This window comes from Chelonoidis abingdonii, chromosome 2 (assembly GCF_003597395.2).
Source record: "Chelonoidis abingdonii isolate Lonesome George chromosome 2, CheloAbing_2.0, whole genome shotgun sequence".
Taxonomy (NCBI): domain Eukaryota; kingdom Metazoa; phylum Chordata; order Testudines; family Testudinidae; genus Chelonoidis; species Chelonoidis abingdonii.
In genome coordinates, this window is record NC_133770.1 from 215877830 (window position 1) to 215897495 (window position 19666).

The 19666-nt window shown below is 42.9% G+C and overlaps 1 protein-coding gene across 3 annotated transcripts in view; it reads right to left on the reverse strand.

Annotated features, from left to right (window-relative positions):
• USP14 (ubiquitin specific peptidase 14) overlaps positions 1-19666 on the reverse strand; it is a 45697-nt gene that overhangs the window by 18181 nt on the left and 7850 nt on the right. For 2 of the 3 annotated variants that reach the window (XM_032792375.2, XM_032792376.2), the window contains exons 2-6: positions 11476-11621; positions 10755-10787; positions 8273-8377; positions 4927-5030; positions 450-508 (exon numbers count right to left, since the gene is read on the reverse strand). In XM_032792375.2, the coding sequence (XP_032648266.1) occupies positions 450-508; positions 4927-5030; positions 8273-8377; positions 10755-10787; positions 11476-11621 (447 nt within the window). The remainder of the gene's footprint in view (positions 1-449; positions 509-4926; positions 5031-8272; positions 8378-10754; positions 10788-11475; positions 11622-19666) is intronic. The other variant, XM_075062955.1, reaches the window with a different exon arrangement.

Consider the following 19666-nt stretch of genomic DNA (forward strand, 5'->3'; position numbering starts at 1 on the left):
AGTTATAGCCTATATTAAGTGAAAAACAAGAACTGTCTGCTAAAATGTTTACATGGCAAGTGTTCACCTCAAATGATGGAGAGGAGTGCTTTAAAGTCCCAATTACTTTAAACCATACTTAAGAAATAAGGGTTATAATGGATTTACATTTTAGGCTAGATTGTGCCTAGTTTCATGTGAGTAATCCACACTACTCCAAGTATACCTTTGTTGTAGTAGATTTTGGAAGGTGCAGAAAAGTATGCCTTGCATCCAAGATTAGTCTATTCCTTAGAAGTACATTAGTTGGTAAAAGTTAAAATGAACCCCTCAGTGCTCAGGAGTTACCAAGGCATAAACTCTAAAGAAAAACACACATGAAAGACTTGCAACAACAATCCTGGACTCCAGCTGCCAAGAGGTAAAGTTACATAATAGCAAAAACACTGTGTTCTGATCCAAATACCGACCTGCAGTAATATACTGAGCAGAGGCCATTTCTCCTGAAGCTCTTAAGGCACCGGCATACCTAAAAGAGATTCAAGTAATTTGCATGCAATTAAACGAAACCATAAAATAATTCTTAAAAAACAAACACCAGGTTTTTAATTCACAAAAGAGGGGAGTGGATAAAATGGTCAGATAGAAATTAAAAAAAAATTCTAAAAAAGGGTTCTGGGGAGATTCACTGAACTTGATGTAATCCAAGTATTTACCTCCTGGTAGCATACATCCTCGTCTAGTGCTTTGACACCCACCCCAAACCATCATTTCTGCTATAATTATACTGAAGCAAAGGAAAGGCTGGCATCCCTCAAATCACTTTTGCTTAAGGGTAAATGAAAAAAAAATTAAAATAATCAAATTTTTAATAATTCTACGTACTTTTGCATACACTCTACTTCCATTTAATTCTGCCCCCTTCTCTTCCTGTTTCTTGGAAGAGGAGACTTTCCTTGCTTAGCACATGAAAAGTAAGGCTGAACACTTGCCTAACCACAGGTTTCTACTGCTTCACATAGGAGCAACAACATCTGCTTCCTAAAATGATTTGAGCCAAGGTGGAGAGGAATAGCCACACTCAGTGGTTAAAGCAGATCAAAGCTGAGGGGAGACCACTAATTCTGGTAGCTATTGTCACACATCTCTCTCTTAGGAAACAATGAAGTGTTGCAAGGAGAAGAGAATGGGGACAAGAGAGCAAGTAACCAAAAGGATTTTATGTCCTCAAGCAAATTCCCAGCCAGCTGGGGGATTGGGGGGGGTTGAATATTGTGTCTAGTTCTGGTCAACCCACCTTAGAAAGTATTTAGTGGAACTGGAAAAAGTTAGAGAGAGGCCAAGATGATCAAGGGTCTGGAATGACTTCCATGAGGAGAGACTAAAGAGATTAGTTCAGTTTTTTTTGTTTTTTTTTTTAAAAAAGATGACTAAGGGGGGATATGATAGAGGTCTATAAAATCATAAATGATGTAGAGAGTGAATACAGAAGTGTTCCTTACCTTTTCACACAATACAAAAAGTAGGGATCACCCAATGAAATTAAGAGACAGGAGGTTCAATACAAACAAGAGGAAGTACTTTTTCACACAATGTACAACTAACCTGTGGAGATCATTGCCATGAGATGCAGTGATAGCCAAAAGTATAACTGGGTTAAAAAAAGAACTAGGTAAGTTCACAGAGGGTAGGTCCATCAATGGCTATTAGCCAAGATGATCAGTGACTGAAACCCATGGTTGAGGCAACCCTAAACCTCTGACTACCAGAAGCTGGGAGAACAAGACAAGGATGGATCACTTGATAACTACCCTGTTCTGTACATTGTGCCTGAAGCTCTGGTATGGGCTACTATTGGAAACAGGATACTGGGCAAGATGGACCCAGGGTCTGACCCAGTACGGTAGTTCTTACGCTCTTAAGATTAAATTTTATTCAAAATTTATAGAGCTAGTGGGCACCCTTTCTTCCCTGCTCCAGTCAGAGGGAAGTAATGGATGGAACAGATCTTTCTTTAAGGAGGAGTAGTTCAGGTACCTATTTTCCGTCAGGCGATGCTGCTGCTACACTCACTGTTACGCAAGTCTGGGAGCCCCTCCTGCTACTCCTATATCAAATTTCTCTTCCTAATTGAGCCCTTACTTTAGTATGTAGAGGAGGAGCTCTGAGGAAACAGGCTCCTCCAAGATAGGAAGAGGGATCTGTACTTCTCTTACTTCAACCTTGGATCTGGCTTCCACAAAAATTGATGTCAGGGAGAGTATCCTTTTCATCAGAAAGGGGTACATCAACCATGGAAAGCTAAAGGGAGACGATGCTCCTACAGACCTCAATAGGATAGCTGATGTGAAGTGAAACTAGAACACTAAGCTTGACCAGCTGAGCTAACTCAGCTTTACTTCCCTCCTCACTATCCTTTTGTGCTGCCATCAAGAGAGAAGAGAAAGGGTGAGTCCTGCAAACACCATTCAGAGCAGTGAATTTGTCTTTTTCCAGGGCTGGTTTCCCATCAGGTAGAATACTGCCACCTTTTATTGCATCCTGCCAGTTTTATAGGATATATTTTGACACTCACCCATGTAATATTTAAGATACTAAATACAGCACTAAAACTAAGTGTGAAAAAGATTTCCTGACTGAAATTAAGATTTATGGGATTCCCCACCCCCTAAGATTATTTCTGAAGAGTTTTCCAGTGTAGCTAGATATATAAATTTTACAGCCTAGAAATAGCTATCAAAGTTAATACAAGGCAACGCTGATGCCAGACTCATTACTTTAACAGTCAAATCTTGATTATTGAATAGAACGGAAGGCAATTAATTTGAATAAGTATTTCGATAATCAGTATTACTGTACATGTTACTCCTGGGGGAATTCTGCATGACTCTGTGGGTGCAGAATTCATGTCCCCTGCAGATTTCTTTGTTTCCCTACAGAAAAATGACTCTCTGACGGGGAATCAAAGGGAAGCTGCAAGAGCGATCACGTGCCACTCCTCAGCAGCTCAGGTGCATCGGGCACCTGGGGCAGCCAACAGTGAGCTAAATTACTGGGGCGAGACAGAGGGCTTGGGGACTCCCCAGGTGGTCCTTGGTCAGACCCACCCTCTGTCCACCCAACCCCTCCCCCCCCCGACTCAGACCCCTCCCAATCTTCCCCCACCCCATACCTGGCAGCTCCTACCTGCAATGGGCTCAGCTTGCAGTCCCATCTGGGCTGGGGGAGGAGCACACTTTCCCTGCAAGGAGTAGCTGGGGCTGAGACCAGGTCAGACCCACCCCCAGAAACCTCCCCCAGCTGCAGGAAGCTCTTCCCTCCCACACACACACACACACACACACTTCCTGTCCCCATTGCTCCTCAGCTGCATGGGGAGGGGTCACTGTACAGGGAGCTGCTCCCCCACCCAACTCCCATGCATCCGGAAGCCCCCATACCCAGACCTCCACACAGCCTCACCCACCAATACTCCCCTGCATCTGGACCCCCAGCTCGCTCCTCCCCCTACATCCAAACCCCCCAACCCTGCACCCAGATCATCTCCCCGCCAAGCCCCAACCCCTGCTCGGCCCCCCACATTTGAACCCATACCACAAGCCTTACTCCCTATTCACCTGGACCCCCACTGCACTGAGCCCCAACCAGCTGCATCCGGACCACGCCCATCCCCATTCCCCAAGCACTCAAACCCTCCCTGCAACACCCCTCCCCCCACTGAGCCCCAACCACCTTCATCTGACCTGCTGCATAGTCCCATTGCCCCTGCAGCTGTAACCCCATCCCCCATCACATCCGGACTCCCCCACTGAGCCACCCACACCCAAACTGCCCCACCCAGAACCCTCTTAACCCACACCTCAATCCCTTTCATAATAAGCCCTTCCATAGTTAGATCCTGCTGTGCTAAGCCTGCCTGCCTGCCTCCCCGCCCACAGCTGATACAGGGGCAGGGCCCTGGGGTGTTTCTGGGATAGGCCTGGCCCTCACAGTGTTTCGGATCGGGTGCAGCCTCACCACCAAATCCACATCCCAGGATTTGGGGTGGTGGGGGGGAGGGAAGAGAGCTGAAGGGTGATCACAGAATTCATCAGGAATACTGGGGAAACCAAGTCAAGTGCAGAAGCATCAAGAGTTTTGATCATTCTACACGAGTTATGTAATCCTGCCTAAATGACCATTATTCCCATAATTCTTCAGTGTTGAAGACCTCTCATATTGTATGCCTGTTGGCTCTCTCACTGGAATTCTCCAATGAGAAGTCTGGAAGAACAGATTTATTTATCTTGCTGACCCTCAAGACGGTGCATTACTCACAATTAAATCAGTGTTGGTTGTTTCCACACCTCAATCTAGAAGAGTCAGGAAAATCAGGAAGTACTAAGTGTATTAAAAAAATGCTTGTGGACTTATAAAACTAAATCTTTCATTGTGTTGCCAACAAAATGTAACATACTGAACATCACAAGCTATATAATCTGTAATTGGACAGTTTGCAAACAAACTAGTGGACACAGTTATGGAAAAGTGTTTTCGCAAAGGAACAGGACTGGTTCTTAAGTTAACTGCATAACAGGTTTTTTGTTGTGTTTTGTTTTTTAAAAGGAGAGATCATAATACTTTAGAAAAAACAGAATATACATAAACCCAAGAAGAGTAGATGATCAAAGTTCAGCAACCTGCCTAAACAGTTTTGTGAAGCCTTATTTGCAGTAGACTGGACCAGAATTTGGATGTAAACTTTTTTAGTGAGATAGAATCAATTCTCTTAAAAATATGTCATCTTCTATAAATATGCAGCTGCTTTGACTTAGTAATGACAAAGATGTAACCAACACAACGCTTCTGTTAGTCTGTAACTCTAGTAAGATGACAATTTTACACAACAGACACTTCATAATCCAAGGAAAACGATTTTAATCTTAGTACTTTTGTACTCAACCCTACCTCTTAAGGGCCTCTTTCAGTTCTGGCACAGAGCGGATACACTGAACTGTAGCATTCATGTAACAAGTGTTGCCAAGATTTGTCAAACCACATGGTAACTCCATCTGCCAAGGAAATATACACAGTGCTTGAAGATTTAAGAGACATTTGAAATTATTTTGGTATAAATACTGTAACTTAGACAGTAGCTTGTTAGGACAGATCTGAAATTAAAGAAACCTGATCCACCATCATGTTACATCAAATTTTATCTAATAAATCTTTTAATTCAAATTTATTTTTGTAAAGTGTATTTATTTTTAGTTCTATTATCTTGTTAGCTTTAAGTATTTTACATTTTAGTGCACTTTTGAGCTTTTAAAAACATTCAAGAGTGCTTCATTTTATTTTTGTGTACATTCTGGTATAGTGAACAGAATGAAATTTAGACGGCAAATCTCCTAAAAGGAGCACATTTACAGAAGTTCCAATTATAATCAAATTCAAGCTTTAAAATATTTTTTCTTGCTGATTGCCTTGATAATCTTGCATACGTTTTTAATGATATGCCTCTACCCCGATATAACGAAGTCCTTAGGAGACAAAAAATCTCACCACGTTATATCAAACTTGCTTCCCCCCGCCCCATTCCTTGTTCCCTGACTGCTCCCTCCAGAGATCCCCATCCCTAATCACCTCCAGGGCCCCACCACCTACCCAACCCACCGTTTCCCTGACTGCTCTGACCCCTATCCACCACCACCCCTGCCCCGACAAGCACTCATCGGCAGCAGCGGGAAGTGGAGCAGCCCGGCCCCAGTCCACTCCACTCTGTCAGCTCCCAGCTGCAGCGCTCCACTTCCTGCCATCGGTGAGTACGGGGAGGTTGGGGAAAGGATGCCACCCCCTACTCATCTGCGGCGGAAAGCGGAGCGACACGGCCCCAGCCCCAGCCATGTCACTGAGGGGCAGCTGGAGAAAGGTCCTGCACTCACCCGTGGTGGGAAGTGGAGCATCATGACTGGGAGCTGGTGGAGTGGAGCTGGTTGGGGCTGGGCTTCCCGCTACTAGTGAGTTGGGGAAAGGACACCCTTCGCACTCACCAGCAGCAAGAAGCGGAGCAACGTGGCCACAGCCTGCTCCACTCTGCCACCTCCCAGCCGTGGCGCTCTGCTTCCTACCACAGGTGAGTGCGGGGAGGTTGGGGAAAGGACGCCCTCCATATTCACCTGCAGCGAAAAGCGGAGTGCTGTGGCTGGGAGTTGGCGGAGTGGAGCAGGCTAGGGCCTGGATGCTCTGCTTCCACTGCTGCTGGTGAGTGCGGGGGGGGATCCCTTCCGCCAAGCCTCCCTCCTCCAAGTGACATGGCTGGGGCCGGGGCGAGGGAAGCAGAACAGGCTGCTCCCGGCCCTCCGCTAATCCCCTGGACCACTCTGGGACTGCAGGACCCCCACAAGTGCCCTCCCTCAGCTCCTGCACACCAGACCCTGGGGGGTGAGGGAGGAGCCCCTGACCATCCCTGAGACCCTCTGCCCCTTATCGAACCCCTTGGCCCCAGCCTGGTCCGGCACCCTTAACACGCTGCTCAGAGCAGCACGTCAGAGCTTTACAGCGTTGTATGCAAACCCACATTATATTGGTCACGTTATAGCGGGGTAGAGGTGTAGTTGTAATATAATCAAATCAACGTTAAAACAACATCTATGTTCTCAGCAGAACTCTGAAAAGTAATGAAATCCATAGTTAAATTGTTAAAATACTGCTTTGCTTTATCACGAGTTTACAGGGAGGAGTTAAAGTTTTTTGAATTTCTGAGGTCCTGCAGTTTACATTTTAAAAACATTGATTTAACTTCTTAAACAAAGAAAATGGTCATACTAATAGAATAACTGGACCATAACAATTTCAGGAACCATTAGAAATGATTGCACAAATACATTATATTTTGTAAAGCTTGTTTAATAAAAAGTGAGCCAAATATCAGGAAAAATTGATTTGTACAAAATGAGTCAACTATGCATTTGGATACATTTTTGGGAAAAAGCATTAATCTAGCTACACAAACTGTGTTAGTGTGTCTGTTTAAAAAAACAAACAAACTAACCAGAGTATAGGCATATTTGAAATTCAGATGTCAAAAATTCAGGGACATAAAATTTGGTAAGAGAAAAAGTAACATGTAAAGCCCTTCAAATTTGATCCAAGATTGACATGTCTCCTTGCTTACCTCTATTATTTAAAGTTAGTCTAGGTGACTGGATAGCTCTAGTCTCACAGGTATATTTAATTTAAGTATCAATTATTTTCCTCTCAGACCACAGGTGGCTCTTACGTAAGTATTAAAATACATGTCAGTCTTAAATTACAAAGCCATCATCATATGGATATTTATAACAGATATTGTTCCTCATGTACAGTAGCCAGTGTTCAAAAGTCACCTTGGCTGTTTGTGGTATTTTTTTAATTAGCATAAAACAGCTCCTAGTTCAGATTAAGGACAAACAAAACTATTCAAGTTATTAAAAAAAATACATCCCGAACATTACATCAATCTTTTCCCACACAGATTCTCCTCTCACACAGTGTACTCCAACAGTGTAAAAAAGGAGTTTCAAATTTTCACCTGGGAACCAATGTTCACATAAGGAGACTAGGATATTTTTAGGGTGCACTATTATAAATATAGAAAAGCCACCAAATAATTTGACACTACTAGTAGTCTTTGTTCAAGAGAAGCCCAGGATCAAAAACACAAGGACGATACAAGTCTGGCTTCAGACGCCTCTCCAGAGCCACATCTGGGAAGTCTGTACTACAATAGAACCTGAGAGTTACGAACACCTTGGGAATAGAGGTTGTTCATAACTCTGAACAAAATGTTATGGTTGTTTTTTAAAAGTTTAAAACTAAACATTGACTTAATATAGCTTTGAAACTTTATTGTGCATAAGAAAAATGCTTCTTTGTCTTTTTTTTTTTTTTTTAAAGTACTTTACATTTAAACACCGTATCATATCGGCTTATTCTTCCTCTAGTGTTGTTGCCTGTTTGTGTACTTCTGGTTCCAAATGAGGTATGTGGTTGACTGATCAGTTTGTAACTCTGGTGTTCATAACTCTGAGGTTCTACTGTATGCCTACCCCATCAGAAGGTTGGTTCAAGCCAAATGACATTAATTAAAGCAAACTTTTTACCATTTCCTCCAAAGTCACATTACATTGTCAACACCTTCAGGTTTGTTAGATACTAGAAATGATAAGTAAATAAGCTACAGTTTAAGATCCACTTTTAAATAAACGTTATAAATACACTGAAAAGTGCAGTTATCCAAAAGATAACAAGAATCTGAGGTACAAAATATGCTTACAGCTGAGGCTAACTGCTCCTCCGTCATGTCTTCCACAAAGACAGGTCGAGCAACTGGTTCCTCAGGGAGTGCCTCTGCAGAGCCCATCATTAATAAGGTCATCCCCTGTAACACAGCAGATATAATCAGACACATTAAAGAACATTCAAAAAATACAAGTGCAAGAAAGGTAGAAATCTGCATACCTCTAAAATTTAGTGATTTTGGATATCTCCTATTGGAGGTAAACTAAGTGTTCTCTTACAATGTCTATTTGATACTGCATTATTGTTTCTAAAGAAAAAGATAACCAATGAAACAAAAAATGAAGTGAATCTACTGCTTTATTGTTTTATATTTATATTGAATTATGAATCACCCTTCCTCCATGAAAACTAAAAGATTTTAGTCCATTAATCTCTAAACAGTACTACTGACTTTGCAATTATGTAGAAAATGCACAATAGGAAAAATTTCTTAGTATACCTCTACCCAGATATAACGCTGTCCTTGGGAGCCAAAAAATCTTACCGCGTCATAGGTGAAACCGCGTTATATCCAACTTGCTTTGATCCACCAGAGTGCGCAGTCCCGCCCCCCGCTCCGCCCAAGCGCTGCTTTACCACATTATATCTGAATTCATGTTATATCAGGTCGCATTATATCAGGGTAGAAGTGTATTTTTTATGAAAGCTTGCATTTGGCCTGGACACTGTGTCAATCAGTAGCCAAGATCTTTCTAATAAACAGCTTTACCTAACATCAGGTTCCAATTATGACTAAAAAATTAATGAACCACAGAATACCCTTAAATGAAAACTCCCTCCATTTTTGACCCTTCAGAGTCAAAAGTCTTTCATACTCTAGTACTATACAAGGGAAATTACTTTATCTTCCATTTCTTCGATCTTGGGCGTTAAGAAGTTAAGAGCCAGAACTATGTTCAGATTCGAAAAGATAAAATAAAGTTTACTAGAATCTCCACATGCATGTGTGCAAAAGTTGCTAATTATTCAAGTTCAGAATACTCGGAATAGGAAGAAATTCATGCTTCTCTGGCTAAGGATTTGAGGGAGCTTGAGAGGGATCTTGTTGAATTTACTACCATGATGTCTGGCTTGTGGGTTTGGATCTGTGCGTTCTCTTGGAATGGGAATACTAAGAGGAGGAGGAAAAGTGAAATGCCACCTCTGAGGACAGGGGAGCTATTTGAGGAAGTGAGAAATATTTGATCAAAGGGTGGCCAATAGGGCATAGATATGAGGGGAAAATGGGTTGGGGATGCTTCACAGTATTGCCCAGAGAACAAGAGGTGAACAGTCAGGGCAGAAAGGTACTGGTGCTATGGTGCTTTCCTGGGCCAGTGTGTGCAAAAGGAGCTTGCCATCATGACAGCCTGGGTGGCTCCACACCATAGACATTTCCTTCCTCTTTGACCAACAGGTCAGTGTTTGAAAGTATAATGCTGGTAATGAAAGGGGTATTCAAAAAATGAGTAATAAGTAGCCAGAGACTCACCGCAAGTAGTACAAATTCCTTAAATTATCCTGAAGTGTGGTTAGATTATTGGAGGAAGGCTACCAGCAGCTGGTACACAGTGCAAAACCAGAATTTTACCTGTCCAGCCCTCAACACAATAGTATGCAAGTACCTTTGCCATAGCTCTTTGATCTACTGCACCACCCTGCTGATACTGCGTAAGTAGTGCTGGAGAACTACCACCAGGCTAGGGGAATCAAGCAACTTTCCCCTGTCTGTTCATTAAAGATCCCCTCCCTACCAGACTGCTGCTGAAGCTAAGAGAAAGGAACTACCAAGTTCCTGCAAGAAAGAAGAGAACCATCAGGGAGAGCTCAGGAGCAACCCCTGCTTTTCCCTGGTCAGGCAGAATATCGGATAAACAACATGGATGTGCTGAGTAAAAGTGCTAGTAGACTACAGGGAAAGAACAAAAACAAAATCACAAGAATCTCTTGTATTACCCTGGGAGTGGAAAAATAGCAGATAACCCTCATCAGTGAGGCTCATGAAAGCAGTACAGACCCTATACCAGAGAAACAATCCTAGAAGAGCAATTGAGTGAGTAGTGGCTATCAATATAATATGCAATAAAAAAAATTCTCAGAGCATACCAGGAAGACATTGTCATTTCCCCATACATCCTAGCTCACAAAGTTCTCTCACCATATTCCCAGAGAACAAATGTTAAAAATCTCCACAGTGAGTCTCCTAAAATAATGCGTAGGTAAGACAACTACATCCTAAAATTATTATTTAGTCTAAAAGCAGAAAATGTAAAGGCCACTGTGGTTACAAAACACAATTTTGATTAAGTGTATCTCCCATTATTCACTATGGAGTTATGACTTTCAGGAAAAAATAGGAAGACTATCACCCCACTTATGATGGAAGTAATCAGAGACTCTTAAAAAGATGATCACTATAATAAACTGATCAAGTTTTAAGCAATTTACCAATATGCAAGTGAATTTTTGATACTTACATTCTTGATTTTGATGTTGCCCCACTCATCATCCTATGTTTGAGGAGAAGAAAAGGATTGTGTTACTGTCTTACAGTATTTTTAGAAGACTCAAAAGGCTAACTGATGCTTTCACCAACATTAGTCATTCGTCTCTGAACAGCACATTATAGCAAAGTGTGAACACTTTACTAAAGACACTTTTTCCAATCTTGTGTCAATCTAAACTAAAACCAGCAAGGTACCCTTTTCTAGATTGCTCTTGATAGTTTTACAACTAGTCAGCTCCAATATCTGTTTCAGAAGGAAGGGAAAGAAGACAAATTGACCAAATTAAGTCATATTGGCATAAAAAGTGTATGGCAGAGATGCACTGTCTGTTCTGGATTGTTTTCACTGGCCTGCAATGCAGAAACAAGCTAAAATTCTTAACTGAGGTATACAGAATGTTCTGTTCAAGTTCTGTTAATTTCTTAAGCAACAAGGAAAATCTGAAAGGCGCGGGAAAAATTTTGAAACTGGTTTGTGCTGACCACCATTTAATCAACTTGTATTTTGAAAAATATTTTCCAGTAACAAGCAACAGACCTGTAGCATCAACACATCATACTACGTGTTTTCTGAACTGTTCATGGTCATACATTTATACACTTGTAACATTATATTCTTACTGTTGATTAAACATTAATCAGAACATTAAACAGAATTAGACAAATACAAGGAAGTTATTGGTGATTTCTACCTTTAGAGCTCCTCCTTTCACCACAACTTTCTGTCTGTCTGGCTGAACTCCAGTCAATGCGAAAAGCTGAGCCTTGAACACCATTGGAGGTTCATCAGTATTCAGCTCTACACCATCAAATTTCTCTTTCCCCCATTTTACATTCACTGCAAAAACAATGCATTACACATGTGGCTCAATCTCTTCCACATGAGTTTATTTAGTTTCTAGAATTAACTACAAGTATATAATATTTTACCTAAGAAAGACCTTAGCCCTCATACCATACAATGAGTTTCAAGTTGGCTATCAACAAGTTTGAAAAGATTATTCAAGATTCATATTTCACAATAAAACCAAGCAAAACTATTTCTCTGTCCCATCTTAAGAAGTCATTAGAAAGTTAATCCCCCCAATCTATGGACCATGCTGATTGCAACTATCAATCATGGGTCAGTTAGTATAATTCTGTAGGATAACCCTATGTTCTTCCAAAACAAAACTAATACCTCTGGCGACAAAGGTTATTTACATGAGATTGCATACTGCACATGTCAAATATGTACCCAGACAGACTATCTTGCTTTAACTCAATGGCACATTAACTTTGTAGCCCCAGTTACACCACCAATGCTTTAATGCTGGTACAGTACGGTCACAAAATGATTTTAGCTCAGTGCAGTTGGACGTAATAGGAATGTCCTGCAGCTCCAGTCATTTACATATTATAGGTAATTGACTCCTTAGCAGTAGAGCTGGAATCCAGTCATGGCCTAGCATAGCAACTGTTGATAGGCTAATCCATCACTGACCCATGGCAGAGAAACAGCAAGGTCTTCCAGCAGAATTATAAATCTTCAGCCAGAGGATTATATCAAATTCTGTTGTATATTTCTAAAAGTTATTTCAGAATGTTACTACTTCATTGAAAACACAAACACAGCATACCCTATAACGAGGCTACACTCTATCAGGCAAATTCATGATAGCCACAAGAATTTTGCTTCTATCAGTTACAGCAGTATGTTTGTCCCTGTCAAAACCAGCAACTTAGGGTTTTTCAATAAGGATAAAGCAACTGTGATTTAATAAAGTATCGTCCATCATTTATATAGGTCCAGGAGAGCTGACTATGGGAAAATGACCAGGGGGTGATTTTAAACAATTTTTTCCACACAGACATCATAATCTGTAAAAACAGCATCATCTGTCTGTTGTTCTGCATTTTTTCTATACATTTGTGATTTGTTTTTTGCCATAAAGCCAAGACTATGAGCCCCAGGAGGATACAGGAAGAGTTGCGGAGGACTACAAGGGTGAATAGGAATCGAGAGGACTTGCAGCCAGTGGGTGCAGGGGATAGACCAGAGAATCACACTGTCACCAGGAGAAAGCAGGTCTACTTGATCAGGGACTCCTTACTAAGAAGAACAGACAGGCCTGTAACTAGAGCTGATCCAGAGAACAGAAGGAAGGGTGTGCTGTCTGCCGGGTGCTAAGATACGGCATGTGGACCTGAGGCTGAAAAGGATCCTAATGGGAGCGGGAAAGAATCCGTTGATTGTCCTTCATGTGGGAACAAATGATACGGCTAGATTCTCGCTGGAATGTATCAAGGGAGACTATGCCAGACTGGGGAAAATGCTTAAGGAAATCGAGGCTCAGGTGATCTTCAGTGAGATTCTGCCGGTTCCTAGAGAAGGGCAACAAAGGTGTGACAAGATTATGGCGATCAACAGATGGCTCAGGCAGTGGTGCTATAAGGAGAGCTTTGGGATGTATATGGCCACTGGGAAGCATTCATGGACAGAGGACTGTTCTCTCAGGATGGACTTCACTGAGTAAGGAGGAAATAGACTTCTAGGATGGAGGCTGGCACAACTGATTAAGAGAGCTTTAAACTAGGAATTGGGGGAGATGTTGGGAGATGTCCAGGTAATCTCCCACGCCGGAAAATTAAACATTGAGAGGGAAGAAAACGAAAGTAAGAGAGGATACAGCCGTGGGCAGAAGAATGGACATAAGGAGGAAGGGTAGTGTAGATACCAGTCTAATAGGTGATACTGGTGGTAGAATGTCTGTGCCTAATCCGGGTAAAGAATGTCAGTGATGAAGCCAAACAGCAAAAATTAAGATGTTGTACACTAATGCGAGGAGCCTAGGTAACAAAATGGAGAACTAGAGCTACTGGTGCAGGAAGTGAAACCGGATATTATAGGGATAACAGAAACATGGTGGAATAGTAGTAATGACTGGAGTACAGGTATTGAAGGCTATGTGCTGTTTAGGAAAGACAGAAATAAAGGCAAAGGTGGTGGAGTAGCATTGTATATCAATGATGAGGTTAACTGTAAAGAAATAGAAGGGATGGAATGGATAAGACAGAGTCTGTCTGGGCAAAAATCACATTGGGGAAAGAAAGCTACTAGAGCCTCCCCTGAGATAGTGCTTGGGTGTGCTACAGACCGCCGGGATCTGATTTGGATATGGATAGAGACCTCTTTAATGTCTTTAATGAAGTAAAACTAATGGGAATTGTGTGATCATGGGGAGACTTTAACTTCCCAGATATAGACTGGAGGACAAGTGCTAGCAAGTAATAATAATAGGGCTCAGATTTTTCTGGATGTGATAGCTGATGGATTTCTTCACCAAATAGTTGAAGAACCAACAAAGAGGGATGCATTTTTTTAGATTTGGTTTTTTGGTGAGTAGTGAGGACCTCATAGAAGAAATGGTTGTAGGGGACAACCTTGGTTCGAGTGATCATGAGCTAATTCAGTTCAAACTAGATGGAAGGATAAACAAAAATAGATCTGGACTAGGGTTTTTTATTTCAAAAGGGCTAACTTAAAGAATTAAGGAAATTAGTTAGGGAAGTGGATTGGACTGAAGAACTTGTGGATCTAAAGGCAGAGGAGGCCTGGAATTACTTCAAGTCAAAGTTGCAGAAACTATCAGAAGCCTGCATCCCAAGAAAGGGGAAAAAAAATCATAGGCAGGAGTTGTAGACCAAGCTGGATGAGCAAGCATCTCAGAGAGGTGATTAAGAAAAAGCAGAAAGCCTACAAGGAGTGGAAGATGGGCAGGGATTAGCAAGGAAAGCTACCTTATTGAGGTCAGAACATGTAGGGATGAAGTGAGAAAGGCTAAAAGCCATGTAGAGTTGGACCTTGCAAAGGGAATTAAAACCAATAGTAAAAGGTTCTATAGCCATATAAATAAGAAGAAAACAAAGAAAGAAGAAGTGGGACACTAAACACTGAGGATGGAATGGAGGTTAAGGATAATCTAGGCATGGCCCAATATCTAAATAAATACTTTGCCTCAGTCTTTAATAAGGCTAATGAGGAGCTTAGGGATAATGGAAGGATGACAAATGGGAATGAGGCTATGGAGGTAGATATTACCACATCCGAGGTAGAAGCCAAACTCGAACAGCTTAATGGGACTAAATCAGAGGCCCAGATAATCTTCATCCAAGAATATTAAAGGAACTGGCACATGAAATTGGAAGCCCATTAGCAAGAATTTTTAATGAATCAGTAAACTCAGGGGTTGTACCGTATGACTGGAGAATTGCTAACATAGTTCCTATTTTAAGAAAGGGAAAAAAAGTGATCTGAGTAACTATAGGCCTGTTAGTTTGACATCTGTAGTATATATAAAGTCTTGGAAAAAATTTTGAAGGAGAAAGTAGTTAAGACATTGAGGTCAATGGTAATTGGGACAAAATACAACATGGTTTTACAAAAGGTAGATTGTGCCAAACCAACCTGATCTCCTTCTTTGAGATTTTAACAGATTTTTTAGACAAAGGAAACGCAGTGGATCTAATTTACCTCGATTTCAGTAAGGCATTTGACACGGTTCCACATGGGGAATTATTAGTTAAATTGGAAAAGATGGGATCAGTATGAAAATGAAAGGTGGATAAGGAACTGGTTAAAGGGAGACTACAACGGGTCGTACTGAAAGGTGAACTGTAGGCTGGAAAGAGGTTACTAGTGGAGTTCCTCAGGGATCAGTTTTGGGACCAATCTTATTTAACCTTTTTATTACTGACCTTGGCACAAAAAGCCGGAATGTGCTATTGATAAAGTTTGTGGATGACACAAAGCTGGGAGGTATTGCTAACACAGAGAAGGACCTGGATATCATACAGGAAGATCTGGATGACCTTGTAAACTGGAGTAATAGTAATAGGATGAAATTTAATAGTGAAAAGTGCAAGGTCATGCATTTAGGGATTAATGAGAGAGAGATATTGTTGATACACAGGATGACTATGAGCCGCCACATGGCGAAATAATGGAGCCCATTGAAAAGCTGAAATGCAGCTTTTAGGATCGCATCAGGGCAAGGTATGGAAGTGGAAGTTAGTGTAAGCTCATGTGTTATACGATAAAGGCACGGTGAGACCTTCATCTGAAATACTTGTGCGTGCAGCTCTACTGGCTCATCGCCTGCATGTTTAACGAAGGATGAATTCAAAACTGGAACAGGTTTCAGAGATGGGCTATCTAGGTATGAATCCGAGGAATGGAAAACACTGTCTTATGTAAAGGAGACTCAAAGAGCTGGCTTGTTCAGGCCTAACAAAAGAAGGTAATGTAAGGGAGTGTGGGGATATTGCTTGATCTTTATAAATATTAGTCAGAGGGAATTAAAATTAGAGGAGGGAGAGGAATTATTTAACTTAGTATCAATTGTGGTACAAGCAAGACAAATGGGTATGAAGAAACTGTATAAACTGGACACTAGGAAGTTTAGACTTGAAATTAGACCAAGATTTCTAACCATTAGAGGAGTAAAGTTCTGGAACAGCCTCCCAAGGGGAGTAGTGGGGGCAAAAGACATATCTGGCTTTAAGACTAAGCTTGATAAGTTTATGGAAGGGATGGTATGATGGGATAGCCTAATTCTGGTAATTAATTTTAGCAAGTGATCTTTGATTATCAGCAGGTAAGTATGCCCAGTGGTCTGTGATGGGATGGGATCTGAGTTATTGCAGAGAGTTCTTTCCTGAGTGCTGACTGGTGAGTCTTGCCCACATGCTCAGGGTTTAGCTGATCGCCATATTTGGGGTCGGGAAGGAATTTTCCTCTTGGGCAGATTGGCAGAGGCCCTGGAGGTTTTTCGCCTTCCTCTGCAGCGTGGGGCATGGGTCACTTCCACTGCACTTCTCTGCAGCTTGATTGAGGTCTTCAAACCACAATTTGAAGACTTCAATAACTCAGACATAGGTTAGGGGTTTGTTATAGAAGTGGATGGGTAGGATTCTGGGCCTGCTTTGTGCAGGAGGTCAGATTAGATGATCATAATGATCCCTTCTGACCTTAAAGTCTATGAGTCTACTCCTCCCATTTGTTTGTCATGTCAAATAAGTAGCCTTAAGCAGAGTAGTACTGTTAGAGTGTTCATTCTTGAAGAGGCAGGTTCCAATCATTTTTGAAAGTTGTTCAAACAGAGAAGGTTTTGGAGTACAAAAAAATAGAGCTCTTATGTAAACCATGCTAATAAACAATTGCACGAGTATCTAATCTGAATGTTAAATATGCTGCAAGATAATAAACCTTATAATCTCAGATATGATTATCTTTAAAAACTTAGTATCCACAGAAATACACTGTACAAAGTTTTTCCATTATTTTAGATAAGGAAATAAAATAATTCAAACAAAGATTATACAAACAACTGAAACAGAAGTCAGGCTCATAGGTGGCAAGTTATATGGGCTTGTGGTGTCCGAGCTCCAGGAATATTCAAGGCTAGGGATTCTGCTTCACCAATATTTGGAGCTGGCCCTGCTGGGAGCGGGCCCCAGCCCCCACCGCCTGCCTGCAAGAAAACAGCCCACACCTCTCCTTTGCTTCTACTGCTGCTGCCTAAGGACTATAGCACAAGAGCAGCACCGGAAAACTGAGGCAGCTGCTGCTGCAGCAGCACCTCAGAAGGGAGAGATGAGATGGGGCACACATGTGCTTGGCAGCCCTCCCCTGGCACCCACTTGGAGGAGATGAGTTGCCAAGGGGACTTCCGGCCAGGAGATGGACATCACTCACCTGAGCAGCTGCTGGGGCTTCCGTGAGTGTTTGATCCTATGATCCACTCCCCACCCCCCACATCTGTAGCCTCCACTCCTGCCCAACACTGGGCAAGGGGCAGCCCCATCCCCTACCCCCAGTGAGGCTAGGGTGAGGGGCAGCAGGGGAGGAAGGAAGCCACATGTGATGGCAGTCTCCCTCCTCCCCCCGCAGCACCCACAGGGGAGATGGGGAGGGAGGATTCCCAGACCTGAGCAGCTGGGGCTTGGGTGACTTTTGAGACACCCTGCCCCTCTCCCCATAGCCATCATCCTGCAGTCCCCACTCCTGCCCCATGCTGGGCAAGGGGCAGCCCCATCCCCAGTGAGGCTATGGTGAGGTGCAGCAGCAGGGGAGGCCACCCGTGATGGCAACCGCCCCAGTACCCATTATAGGGGAGCCGAGTGGGCTTTCTGGACCTGAGAGGGGCCCTAGGAGCATGCACAGTAACCATGGTGCAGAGTGAGTGTGCTGCAGGGGGAGAAGGTCCTCTCTGGCACTAGACCTGGAGTAGCCTGTCTGCACCCCAAGTTCCTCATCCCCGGCCCTTCCCCACCCCAAAGCCTGTGCCCCCAGCATCCCAACCCTGAGCATCCTCCTGCACTGTGAACCCCTCATCCCCAGCCTCACCCCAGAACCCTCACCTGAGGAGAAAAGCACGCAACTTAAATCCGGTGGTTAGTTTGGAGTATCATTGTGCTCAGCACAATACTTCATTATTTTACACCCTTATAGTATATAACTGGTCGTATACAGGTGTTACGAAGTGGGAATGTTCTTAATGTTTTCTCTGAATACTGTGTGGGTGCCTCAGTTTCCCCAATGCATTTCTTAAGAATCTAGATGGTGGGATAAGGGGGTGTGATTGTTGTAGAGCCCTAAAGAGCCAATGTGATGCTGTCTGTACAGAGAATGGCCGACACCCTGTCTCCAGGCAACTGATGGCCTGGGCCACTCTCCTGCAAGGTGTTGGAGAACAAAGAGATCAGGCGGCTTCCTAATGCCTGGAAAAGAGACAAAGGCTAGAGGAGGGAGTCTCAGTGCCTGTGCAGACTTCCGGGAAGCGCATGGTGTGGAAGGGGATGCTCTTGAACTACTCCATACAAAGCCAGTCAGGATTCTGGGGGAGCATGCCTCCTCTTTCTGAGCATACTGTCTCCAGGGCAAGAAGCTTGTACCTTCCTGGGTCCGATCTCGGAGCATTCAGCATGCCCTTCCACATAGTGTGCTTCCCGCAGCAAGTCTGCACAGACAGGGCTCCTAAGGAAGCCAGAGGGTCCTGCACCCCAACTCCACAGTCAGACATGACTCTCAGTCAGCCGGTAAAACAGGTTTCTTAGATGACAGGAACACAGTCTAAAACACAGCTTGTAGGTACAGAAAACAGGACCCCTCAGTCAGGTCCATCTTTGGGGGTGAGGAGCCCAGACCCAAGTTCTGAGCCTCTCCCCATTTCCCCAGCCAGCTCCAAACTGACACTCCCTCCAGCCCCTCCTCTGGCCTTTGTCTCTCTTCCGGACAAGGAGGCCATCTGATCTCTTTGTCCCCAACACCTTCAGTTGGCACCTTGCAGGGGAAACTGAGGCATCCACACAGTATTCAGAGAGAACATTAAGAACATTCCCACTTCATCACAACAGGTACAACAAAATAATATACTGAAGCAAGCAAGTGCTGCTTCTGACTTTTCATTGACCCTTGTAATCTTGTGGCGCCGACGTGTTGTAGCTTCATTTTATCCCAGCAACAAACTCTTGATTTGTAGGACCACTGATGATCAACTATTAAGAATTTATCCATTAAGTTACCCAGAGAAAAAAAAGAAAAAGGATAATTCATCAAGTGATGGCCCGAGTTCAACACCCAGCTTTCAAACTGAAGTTATACAAAAGAAAGATGTAACAAATCTACAAGATAAGAAAAGGAGTTTTCAGCAATCTTGGCTATCAAGATTTAAGCGGTTGGAGTACAATAGCAAATTAAACAGGAGCTTTTTGCTCAGGCCTTGGCTACACTTGCAAGTTGCAGCGCTGGTGAGGGGGTTACAGCGCTGCAACTTACACGGTGTCCACACTTACAAAGCTCAGCCAGCGCTGCAACTCCCTGTCTGCAGCGCTGGCTGTACA